Source organism: Podarcis filfolensis (genome assembly GCF_964270895.1).
Source record: "Podarcis filfolensis genome assembly, chromosome: 11".
NCBI lineage: Eukaryota > Metazoa > Chordata > Lepidosauria > Squamata > Lacertidae > Podarcis > Podarcis filfolensis.
The window spans coordinates 20149168-20161907 of record NC_139613.1 but is presented as its reverse complement, the minus strand read 5'-3'; the positions used below and the strand labels follow the sequence as shown (position 1 = coordinate 20161907).

Sequence of the window (12740 nt, the reverse complement as noted above, 5' to 3'; positions counted from 1 at the left end):
TTTTTCCCTCAGGCTGAGGGCCACAGTCCTTTCTGGAAAGCCTTCATGTGTGTGAAGCTAAGGATGTAAATCTGACCTTTGTACAGTAGGCTAGTTTTACAGACACTCAGGCATCCCTCCGTCCAGGCAAGTGAAAGGAATTACCACAAGGTAAAAGTAGGGCCAGTGAGAGGTATGGCCTGGGGAGAGGAGGGGGTAACCTGAAGGGCCCCATTTGGCCCCTGGCCACCCCTCACTTACCTTTTCTTCTGCTCAACTTAGTCCACACAACTGTCCAGAAGGAGAAGGCAAGGCAAGAGAAGGTGGATGCTGCGTCTTCTCACTCTGGCCTTTGCATATTTGGAGAGGGTAAAGTTGAGCAGCTGAGCCTGGACGCATCACACCCCCCCCCCGGCAAAAAAAGATGAAATGCAGCACCAAATTAGGAAGTAAATAGATGCACACTGTACATTTGCATATGCTAATATGTCTCTCGGTGTGTTTATATATATGCACATAAAGTTAAAGGTAAAGGTACCCCTGACCGTTAGGTCTAGTCGCAGACGACTCTGGGGTTGCACGCTCACCTTGCTCTATAGGCCGAGGGAGCTGGCGTTTGTCAGCAGACAGCTTCCAGGTCATGTGGCCAGCATGGCAAAGCCGCTTCTGGAGAACCAGAGCAGCGCACGGAAATGCCGTTTACCTTCCCGCCAGAGTGGTACCTATTTATCTACTTGCACTTTGACATGTTTTCGAACTGCTAGGTGGGCAGGAGCAGGGACCAAACAACGGGAGCTCACCCCATCGCGGGGATTCGAACCACCAACCTTCTGATCAGCAAGCCCTAGGCTCTGTGGTTTAGACCACAGCACCACCCACGTCCCATATATGCGCATACATATACGCAAATTTAGATACAATAATTTAAGCAGAAATGCAACCCATCTCACCATTCTAGGGAAGAACTGTGCCCAGGCGTACTTGCTCTGTCTACTGTCCAAGATTCAACCTTTACATTGTGCTTGAATCGGCCACCCCTTAAGAGGACTGACCTCTAACAGCCCTTCAAATACATGACTGTCCTCTGTAACATAGAAGGCATACACACCCACCCTAGGGACCACACAGACCAGTGGTCTGTTAAGAGCTAAAAAGCAGTAGTTGTCACTGCCATTTCTGTGGTGTCCTGGGATGAGGAGAAGCAAGGCAGTAGTGTGGTTTGCACCATGGAAACATGCCACACTGACCACATCACTGCTTTGACGTCTCAGTCTGCCACACCAACAGCAGCGCAGGGAGGTCACTTTCCTATGTTCCTCTCTGCTCAGCTCATTTAGTAAAAAATTACCCCTCTCCCCGCAATGAATTAATGTGAAGCACGTCTAATACTTTTTAGAATTTTTGTTTTCCAGTTCCGATGGCCATTTGTTTTATGAAAACAACTTACTGACGATTTGATCTTTGTGCCTTTGTAGAAAAGCTATTGATTAAAACGGGTTATTTATAAGAACTTGCTGTTATTCTAGATTTAGCCGTTCATGTTCTGAAGGGGATAAAATGATGGAAGTATGAAATCCAATATTTCTGCTTTCCACATAATACAATTTTTTTCTGATTAGAAAATAAAATAAGCCCAGCTTTCGCAAAAAGCTTTTATACGTGTCAGTTGCGCCACTAGATGCAATTTTCTTCACAGTAAATAAGCAAATAAAATAATGAATCAATATTAATTAATTAATTATTAATTATTATTAATTATGAATCATTTCTTTTTTAAAAAGGAGAAAATACCTGGGGCTCCTTCAGGAGAAAAAGCAGGATGTAAATGAAAATAAAAACAACAACAATAAACCCTTTATCATTAGGTTGTTCTTTTATCTACTTTTCTCAGATTTACAATTTCTTTCTTTCTTTCTTTCTTTCTTTCTTTCTTTCTTTCTTTCTTTCAGATGGGGCTCCTAGAATAGTATTCTGTGTTTAAAATATGACTGAAGAGTAGATTAAGGGCATTAAACACAGTTGTATTTTGAACCCCTTTCTTGATAATTTTTTATTTTATTGAATTATCTCCCATGATTCCGGGTTGGGTACTGCCAGTCAGAAGATTCTCCAAGCACTTAAAATAGACAAAAACATCCTTTAAGATTCCTATTATAGTAAATTTACAATCTATTTAATTACTGCCGTGTACTTCTAGAGGCAATTTATTCTTGCATAATAACTTTAGTACCAGTGAAATGTACTACCAATTTTTTACCTTCCTTATTTATTTCTAACCAAACCCTTCACCATAGGGTCCCAGAATGGGTTACAGCCATATAATATGACATTCTAAAAGCAGATGGGGAAAAAATCTGTTCCCGCTACAACAGAACAGAAAATTCAACAAAAGAGGTTCATCCCACAAAACAAAACATTTTCGCTGTCCAAAGGCTGGGGCAGATATGTGTATCTTCAGCAAAAATGATATACTGAAGATGCTAGATGCACCTCTGTGGGGAGAACTACAGGGGTCAGCAAACTTTTTCAGCAGGGGGCCAGTCCACTGTCCCTCAGACCTTGTGGGGGCCAGACTATATTTTGGGGGGGGGGGGGAATGAACAAATTCCTATGCCCCACAAATAACCCAGAGATGCATTTTAAATAAAAGGACACATTCTACTCATGTAAAAACACGCTGATTCCCGGACTGTCCGCAGGCCAAATTTAGAAGGCGATTGAGCCCGATCTAGCCCCCAGGCCTTAGTTTGCCTACCCATGGTTTAGAGGGTGTTGGAGAGAAAGCTCATTCTGGACCACCATTCCCCACACTTCTGAGGCTAGTGGAGTCCCCTCTGCCAATTTTGTCATGCTACATTATAAACTGCTGTTGAACCTGAGAGGAAGTTAAAAAGAAATTGGTATCTGCAATTCAGAGGAGAACAGGAAACTCAAAAATTCCATGGAACCAGCACAAGCCCTTTATGTGAGCTGAGCATTTCTTTAGATGACATTTTAAAGACAAAACTGTCGGTTTAGATGTATGATTTATGATGCACTTTGAGACCTATTAAAATATGGCGAGATTTATGTTGCCCTCTAGTTACAATAAAATGAAAAGAGTAACTTTTCTGATCTTACTACAACAAATGGAATGTATTCTAACCTTGAATAATAATTTGTTTAACCTATGGTGACATCTGGAGAGTGCAGCTCACCTCATTTCTTACAGAAAATCAGAGCTATATAGGCCACAGAAATGATTAAAAATATGTAAGGACTTCTGTATGAGGAAATATTTAAAGGATTACAGCTTGTCAGAGAGGGGGGAATAGGAGCTGACATGATCAGAATTTATCAAAACAATGAATGGCTTCAGAGAAAATAAACAATGTTATTATTGTTTGTTCCCATCCTTAAGTAATCTTAGTTTTTGCTTGTTAATGGAAATGAGAGAATAGCCAGATCTAAAAAGTTATGGCCGCTAGCATTTTCTTTAAATAAGTACATTCAGCAAGATTGGGAAATTTGAGGCTTTTCAGACGTTATTGGACTACAACTCCCATCTTTCCTGGCCGTTGGCTGTGCTTATTGAGGCTGATGGGAGTTGAATTCCAGCAACATCCTGAGAGCTACATGTTCCTCATTCCTGGCATTGACAAAGAAAGTGCTCTCTTTTTGTACTGAGGAAAGATGGATAAGCATGGAATGGTACAAAAAAATCATTAGATTCATTCTTGGCCAAATACATTAGATTCATGAAATTATTGTCAGCCCAAGCTTTGAAGGCAGCTAAAAGGTTTACAGGCTATTTTCTGTATCGCTCCAAATGTTGACTCATGTGGAACCCTCCATAACAAGGGGCATTCCTCTGTTGCTCATTTGGCACCCAGCATATCCTTCATTGTCACAGTGAGTAATGTTCAGGGTAATTTATCATGAACCATGTTCCTTAATATTCCTGCAGCCCTTGTAAGAGATTGGGAGACTTATCCCTGTAGACTTGTTTAGATTCTGGCTTCACCTGATAAGATTTTTTGGAGCAACTTCTTGTTTTGCAATTCATGTTTCAACCATCCCTGGAATGTATCCATTTTCAAGACATCTGGGTAATTAATTCTTGCAGTGCTGGTCACTAAAGTCATTGGCATTGTTTATGCCTGAGAGCAAACGCAGGCTGTGGGAGAGGAAAGAATATCATCCCACATCCCTGAACTCTTGCTACTGGTAAAAAGTTAATCTGGGCTGCATCCTTCCTTGCGGTTAGAACAGAGAGGGAAAATAGCACCAGTGAACTTGACCTGACAATTGCCCATATTATATTTACATCCATTATTCCTTTATCTAGAATATAGTCCTGCCTATATTTGTGGGACATAATAAGATGCCTTATTCTGAAACAAACCTTTGGTGTATCTAATTCAGTACATCCTTTTTTAAATCTGGTGCCTTCCATATTATTATTTTTTTACTGTTGGTCCATCATGGCCAGTGATCAGGGATGACTGGAGTTGTAGTCCAAAACATCTTGAAGGTACCATGTTGAGGAAGACTGGTCTTCCTCTGACGGGCAGTGGCAATCAAAGGTTTCAGAACGGAGACTTTCTCAGTCCTATCTGGATATGCCATGGATTGGACCTTGGACATTTTGCATGCAAAACATGTTTTATTCCACTGAGCTGCCCCAGCCTTCCCCAACTGGGTGCCTTCCAAACTATCCCAGGTTCAATTCCCAGCATCTCCAGGTGGGGACCCTCATTGAGATCAATTTAAAAAACCAGGAAGCAGAATAAATCCTCAGTCTCCCCAGTGAAGAAATGTGGAAAGTGGACAGTCATATAGATTTATTTTTTTTTTGCACTGCCCCTTGTATCAGACAATTTGATCTAAGTTTATTAGTCAGTTGGTTGCTAGTAGGGAGTGGAAATCAGACCAATGTACTGTAAGGCAGCCTTCCTAATGTTTATTCAGGATGGGGATAAGATGGAGATAGTAGCCAGGTTTCTGCAACAAACCACGAGGATTTGTGAATGTTATACAACAGTATTTTAATGTTAGATGCAGATTCTGTTAAGCTATTTTATTGTACAGTGGTACCTCAAGTTACATACGCTTCAGGTTACATACACTTCAGGTTACAGACTCCGCTAACCCAGAAATAGTGCTTCAGGTTAAGAATTTTGCTTCAGGATAAGAACAGAAATCGTGCTCCGGCAGCGCGGCAGCAGCAGGAGGCCCCATTAGCTAAAGTGGTGCTTCAGGTTAAGAACAGTTTCAGGTTAAGAACAGACCTCCGGAACGAATTAAGTACTTAACCTGAGGTACCACTGTACTGAACTTTTCAAAATTTTGTCTATATGCAAGTATATGAGTATAAAAGGGAGTCATCGTCCCCAAGGGGGGGGTCGTCCCCCCCAAGGATAGGTACTGGTACCTGTGCTTTTTAACTTGTGCATAAATGACCTGGTGTTAGAGATGATTAATGAAGTAGTCATGTTTGCTGATGACATCAAATTGTTGTGGGTGGTTGGAAAAAAAGGGAGATTTCAAGGAACTCCAATATTATCTTTCAAAATTGGGTGAGAATGGCAAATGCTATTCAGTATAAGCAAGTATAAAGTGATATACATTGGGGCAAGGAATTTGAACTTCAAGTATACCCTAATGAGTTCCGAACTGGTGGTGACTGTCCAGGAATAAGACCTTGGGGTCATGGTGGATAGCTTAATGGAAGATACAACCCTGGGTGCAGCCTCTGTGAAAAAGTTGAATTTCACATTAGGGATCATTAAGGAGGGGGGTCAAAAGTAAAACTGCCAAAATCATAATACCTTTGCAGCTGTGCTAAGAATACTACGTAGAATTCTGCTCAAAAAAGGATGTTGTAGAGCTGTAAAATATGCAGAACAGGGCAACCAAAGTGTTCAAGGATCTCCCTATGATGGAGGGTCACAATATTTGGGGTTTTCTGTATAGAGAAGGGTGAGTAAAGGAGGCAATGGTATTGAAATGCATGGTATTGAAAAAGTGGGCAGTCCCCACCCCCTTCTCATAATTCTAGAACCCAGGGTCATCCAGTGAAGCAGAGTGTGGGAAGAGTTGCTTCACCATAGTAAATGGCTTACTATTATTTCCAGATGAGGCCAACATGTGGAACTCAACTCTACAGATCACTTTTAACTGCCTCTTTGAGTGTGGTATCCCTGTTGCCAAATGGATCACCCGGTTTCTAAATGAATCTTGTACTTCTTTCTGCATCTGTACTAACCATGCTTAATATTCACCTTACCTCTTCAATAATAGTAGACTTGGTGAGCATGTGTGTGTGTGTGTGTGTGTGCGCGCGCATCCATTTGTTTGTTCGTTCACAGTCCATTTGGGGTTAGGAAGTCTTGCTGTGGAATAAATGAGGCCAGCACAATGAAACTGAATGCCATACTCACTGAATTTGAGTTTAGAAAAAAAATAACACATTCAAAAGGACACAAAACACTGATTGCCTTCAGCTCATGTTTTCCAGATACACGTTTGATTAAAATTAGTGTGCACTTCATTAAATCTCTCTGGTGTTTTCCCCTTCATCATTAGTTTAGCCGAATCCAAGCTTTCTACACTCATTAGCAGCTTTGCATAAACCATGTAACCAGATTTAAAAGTCTTGTATATGCCTACCCACTTTTTTCTTTTGCAGAAAGATTAGTTTCCCAAAGAAATATACTGAAAATTAACCGTATATATAAGGATTCAGTTGAACAAACACTGCTGCCTTCCAGGTAAAATAAAATATTGCACTCAGCAGCTGTTTCACATGCTCTTTGTTCTCAGACTCAGCTTCTATTTCACGCCTAGCAAAGAGTTACAAACTATATAGGGCAATAGGGCTAGACTTGACTCTGCTGACGTCAATGAGAGAAGTCCATTTGTCTTCAACAGACGTCGAATCAGGCCAACAGTTTGCTATTGATCTTTTGCTGAGAACACAAGTGTCAACAATAGTTGCTTAGTTGACAAGCTGCCTATCTAGAGCACAAGATGAATCTGCTGAAATGGCTTAAGAGGTTTCCTTGTTAACTTTTATAGCTTCTAGTGCATGGGTGGCAACCTGCAGTGTGTGTGATACCATAAATGGCACATGCCGTGACCGATTGCAGCACACCTTGAAGAAGAGGCATGTCTGGACGGTCTCTCCTGTGCTCTTTGGTTGTCTGCTTCTTGCTTGATAGAAGCAAAATCATCTGCATAAAAGAGATAGGAAGTGTTGATTTACTTACTTGCCTGGACAACAATAAAAAGAACCTGTAGCAGACTTGCCTGGGCCCCATGGAGACGGTGGGTCCATGCAAGATCACAGCATCTCAGATGGAACTGTCAAATTAAAACTTGTCTGTCCAACTCATAGATCAGTAATTGTGGAGTGGCTAAGTTCACTGTTATTGATATGTCCATTAGTAGCCTGGTAATCTCCATTCTAATCTCATGCAATCATTATGAGCAATGTAATGGCTCACTGTGGAACACAAGAAGGACTATAATTCAAGGGTAATGCTGATTTGATTCAGAGTCAGTCTTCTACTCTAAGCATTTAAGGAATGCTTGGAATAGAAGACTGATTCTGAGGTCTTGAAGAGGTTTTGCAAGCTGCAGTAGTCAAATGCAATGGTCTGGTTAATCAGTGATCTGGCTTTTCAGATGTTGCTCCAACACGTGTAGGCTCTACTACAAACTTCAGATGGGGACAATAGCATGTACAAACCTGGCCCCCCTCGGCATATTGTTCATATGTTCAGCAGCAAAATTGTGCTAGTATTTATTTGGGGGGTGAGGGGGTTAAAGTGCAGATGTTAAAAACTAATTAAAATGCACATATGTTTTATTCCATGTATCTAGTTAGTTTCCACATCAGAGTGCAAGAGTGCACTTAGCTGCCCTGAAAAAAACCTGAACTAATTTTGTATGGAATTATTGGGAGCCACAAAATGACTTTGCTCATCATTACTCATATTCAGAACAGACCTGTTGAAATTAGGGGACTTGTGTAAGTTAAGTACATTGATTTTAGTGGGTTTGCTCTGAGTATGAATAACCATACAGTGTCATTAAGGAACATGACTAATGCAAGGATATATGTCTTTCAAATGAAGCCAGACGATCAGGATGAGTTTTGGAATGTTTAAAGATGGATTATTAATCAAGTGTGAATGAAACTGATAATAGTGCAATGAACCTCTTTGACTTCAGAGGCCAATCCCTTCTCATAACCATCAGCGTCTCTGCTGATCCGTTCTCAGCTTTTGCTGAAGTTGTTTTCAGCAAGGTGATATAAAGGGGTTACAATATACAGTAACTTAAGTTTATAAGAAAGGTCTAGTTTGTATGAGGAACACAATGTAAGGGGTTCAGCTTTAGAATACCCCCCTCCCCAAGATTTTGCCTGTCCTGAGATTGACATATTTGACAACTGTAATGAATGGTAATACAGGAGCCAAGCTGTTGTTGTTGATTTTTAAAAAACCTATATTGCTTTTTACAAATGTGAGTTATATCTTGCAATTTGAAAAATTAATTAGCCAAATTAATTAAATATATTAGAGTACCTCAGTGTAGCTTGCAATGTGTGTGTGTGTGTATTTAGTAGGATTTATCTTAACACTGTCTTAAGTAACCTGTGGTTTTTTTCCTCCTTTTCTTTTTTTCCTGCAAATGTTCAGTGTAAAGCTGAACTGAACAGCGTAGGATTATTTTATAGCAACAGAGTTATCTATCACCGGGATGTTTTTATGGCAATCAGCTCCTGTTCAAAAATTTAAAAAAAACCAAAACCCATTCTAAACTGTCATTGATGAAACAATTGCTTGATACTGATCACCATTGCATTGAGAGTATTTTTAGTTTTGATAAGTTAGGGCAGTGATAGCTATATTATATAGAACTGTATGCAGAGCAGTTAGTTGACCGTTTTGGAGTTGTGAGTTTCATTAATGAAAAATGGTCTCTTAAAACCACATTCCGCGAAATTATTTATTTATTTAAAGCATTTTCATCACAGCTAACAACCAAGATCTGTTCCAGCGTGATTCGAACAACCTATATATAAGTGGCCTGGTTTTGTTTTGTTTTTTTAAAGGTGCTCACCACCTGCAGGGTCTGACTTAGAGTTAAATTGGATTTGGAAAGTGTTTCTGAAATGCCAACCAGTTATAGTTAAGTGCCTAAAAATGGACCAGACCAGACATTTAGGCTTCTAGGTTTAATAGTTTGGGCCATGAATGTCTTCTTGACGGATCCCTTTAATGAGAAAAGATTTGGCCTCCATCCTCACTTCAAATATTAGAAAAATGTCACCGTACACCCTTGGCTCAGAAGTTATTTATTTACATGAGTTCTACCTGTTTCGGTTCTACCTGTTCACCTCTTTCTGACTGATGCCCTACCGGTTGGTTTTAGTTATTTGAGGCTATTAATAGAGAGAAGTGGCTGTGTGGGATGGGGTTAGCCATAGGACCAAGAACCACACATGGGCTGAAGTGGGTTTATAATGACCAAAACTTTAATGGACACCACTCACGGTGTTTGACATGGCATAGGGCCAACAATTCAGGCATTAGGGAACCAGGCTGATGCCACCCCAGCCCCACCACCAGTTTGCATTCTAGGATAATATTGGGGCAGGGTAGGAATGTCAGGCTTACCAGGCAGGGCTTTGGGTTTGGTGGCTCGACCACCAGTACACTTTCCTCTTCCACCCAGTAGGATTGCTCTGTTAGTAAGTTTTTTCATCCGCAAAATGGCTATATTACTTACTAGTCAAGTGAAGCTGTTGCTGGGCTGAACAAGATAAAGGCAGTGTGTGTGCACCTCTACTTTTTTCTTCAGAAAGTAGGGTGTGGATACATTCAAGCTGCTTTCTCCTGAACACTGAACACTGCACTTTGGATAGAAATTTGAGGCAACTGCAGTTGTACAACTAATAAGTAATATTTGCATGTTGTCAAGCCCCTACCTAGCTATTGCCTTGGGGAGACCTACACTGCGGTAGCATTACGGAAGTTTGACAGGAAACCCCAACAACAATAGTATCAAATTCACAGGACAAAAAATAATATTTCTAAAAATACTTTGAAATCATCAGTGATACATTTGATAACAGCAGAATGTTTTGTAAAACCAAATGTGTTATAGAATTTAGTGTTTCTACTGCTTATTCTTCTGTGTTTAGAATCAATGCACACTAACATGCCTCTGGTATTGTTCCAACCATGTAGCGACTCAGCAAATTTTCACCGCACGGCACCCATATGAAGTTTGTGTCATTCCCAAATCGGAAATGGAGAACTGTGTGGATGGAGCATGCTGACATTTGCACCTGTTCATCTAGTTAATACTGGGAGAGATGGACATTTCCATTCAACCATACTTTTGTTACAGCAGGGAACTTGTGGTCTTCCAGATGTTGTTTCACCCCCAGCCCGTATGGCCAATGGTCAGGGATGTTGGGGCTTGTAGTCTAACAACATCTGGAGGGTCACAGCTTTCCTACCACTCCTTTAGTGCATACAGAAAATACTTTCCAGGCCAATTTGTCTAGCAAAGAAACCTCAAGTATTGTAAAAAATTCTGAATGGTGGAATGGCCATTCTGAATGGAATTCTGAATGGCCTCTTGAGCTTGCCTGGCTCTAGAGGATTTTCTTTATTCTCTGTTGATTAAATATGCTGCTAGACCCCGCTTCAACTGCCAAGATATCAGGGCAGCATACAAAGCTAAAGGAAAATAGAAACAGATTCAGAGTGATCACTTGCCTTGACAAGAGAGGACTCATCAAGTTGCACGGTTTTGGTCTCATTGTCATACAATTTCTAATTTTCTCTACAGATTTTCCACATGACATATGATCTTGCAAGCGCTGTAGTGAGAATCTTCAACCTGATTGGAATGATGCTCCTCCTTTGCCACTGGGACGGTTGCCTTCAGTTTTTGGTACCATTGCTCCAGGATTTCCCGCACGATTGCTGGGTGTCCCTAAATGGTATGGTTGTAAGTATTGTTCATTTTTCATTGTGTTTTTTCAAACGTCCTTTTAAGAGCTGTAATGAAGAAGGCATATATTCAGAGCCTGTTATTTTACAACAGTATGTACAGTTTGCTAGTAAGGTTTTGAAGGTTGTTTTTTAGCTGATGTTGATGATGATGATGATGATGATGATGATGATGATGATGATGATAATGGGACCAGACATCAGCAATAGATAATCAAGTGGCAAGTGCAGTGAAATGTTGCGATGTGTCCCTGGGCAACCGTGCTGGGAATTTCCATGTGTTTCCTCTGAGCCAAGAGGAAAGCAGGGGAATCTGCCAGACCTGTCAGTCAAACCATCATTTCTCTTTGTCTTGCTTCCTTTTCCTCACCTGCCACGCTGGTTCTGACTCCCTCTTCCTGCTGAGCCTGCCATTCCATCCCCTTTCTTCTCCTTCCTTCTCTTTTCTCTGCTGCTTGTTCCGATTTCTGATTTTCCCACCCATAATGCAACTGGAACAATGTTATGGCGCAATGCAGAGAGATTCTGACAATGCACTGTGGAAGAACATTGCTGTCCAGCTGTCTGCCGACTGCTGCTATTCCAGGGCACTTCAGTGGCTGCTGTTCCTAGGCAGAAAAAGTACTGTGTAAAAAGAAAGAGAGGGAGAGAGATATAACCTCTTTAGAATAGATGCAGCTGCCCTGGCCTCTCATAGCAAGTCCAAAGTGTTTTAAACCAGGGATGAGGAATCTCAGGCTCAGCGGCCAAATGCAGTTCTCCAGTCCATTCTGTCCATCCCTGCGGACTTTCTCTGGGCCATAACTCTCACTGACCTAACTATGCCCTCCTTGAGTGCTTTTGCCTGGCTGGGATGAGTCCTTGATATCTGATAATGCCTCTATGCACCTAATACGTAGGTGGAGGGAGGATGGGTGTAGAGACTTCAGTTGTTGTGGCTGAAACATAGCTTGCTGTGCACTGTAAACTGTAAGAGTCACATCTTTTGCTCTGCTCATGTCTGCTTCTGTCCCCACTCAATGCTGTGGCCCCTGGAGGGTTGCACACGAGAGAATCAACTCTGTTTTGAACCTTCACCTGCCTCCCATTAAAATGGAGATCTTTTGTCTGAAAGCTCCCCATCGTCACCACCAAAAACATAAAGGTGAAATACTCTGGCATGTCTCTAAGAATCTGAGGCACCTGAGGATCTGATGAAAATGACATATAGTTCCCAGGAAATTGATGAAGAGAGATGTGTGGGTGCTGGGTTGCAAGAGGCCAGCTGAGAGTGACAGAGATGCCCATAGGCTCAAGGAAACAATGGGTAGTGGAGAGATGCAATTGTAAAACTGACTTATAGCAAAAAAAGAAGAGAAAGAGAAGCGCTGCAGAAGCAGATGGCTCAGGTATTTGGCTAAATGTGTTCTCACCCAAGGTAATTGATGGCTTGCCCCTAGGAACTGCTGACCACTGTGCCACATGGTGAGTCATGCAGCTGCAAGCTCTCAGGAATGAGACTTCTGGATCTGGTTTTGTTCCACCCACCCAGGCTGGCCAGTGAGGTTGGTTGTTGTAGCAGCAGGGCAATTAATCAAGGGCGGGCAGAGGTGAAGGGAGCCAGGGAAAGAATGGAAGTTTCCAGCTGAGAGTGCAAATATATTGTCTGGATGTCAGGTTCATCTGCAGATGGCCTCAGGTCTATCTATTGAGAACCACTAGAGTGGTAGACCGGGAAGCTTCTCAGAGATCAGGCCCATCCAGTCA

At 41.5% G+C, this 12740-nt stretch overlaps 1 protein-coding gene across 1 annotated transcript in view; it reads left to right on the top strand.

Moving 5' to 3' along the window:
* The window catches only part of HCN1 (hyperpolarization activated cyclic nucleotide gated potassium channel 1), a 182056-nt gene that overhangs the window by 94934 nt on the left and 74382 nt on the right, over positions 1-12740 (top strand). The window contains exon 3 of the mRNA XM_083576073.1: positions 10831-10992. Coding sequence (XP_083432199.1) covers positions 10831-10992 — 162 coding nt within the window. The remainder of the gene's footprint in view (positions 1-10830; positions 10993-12740) is intronic.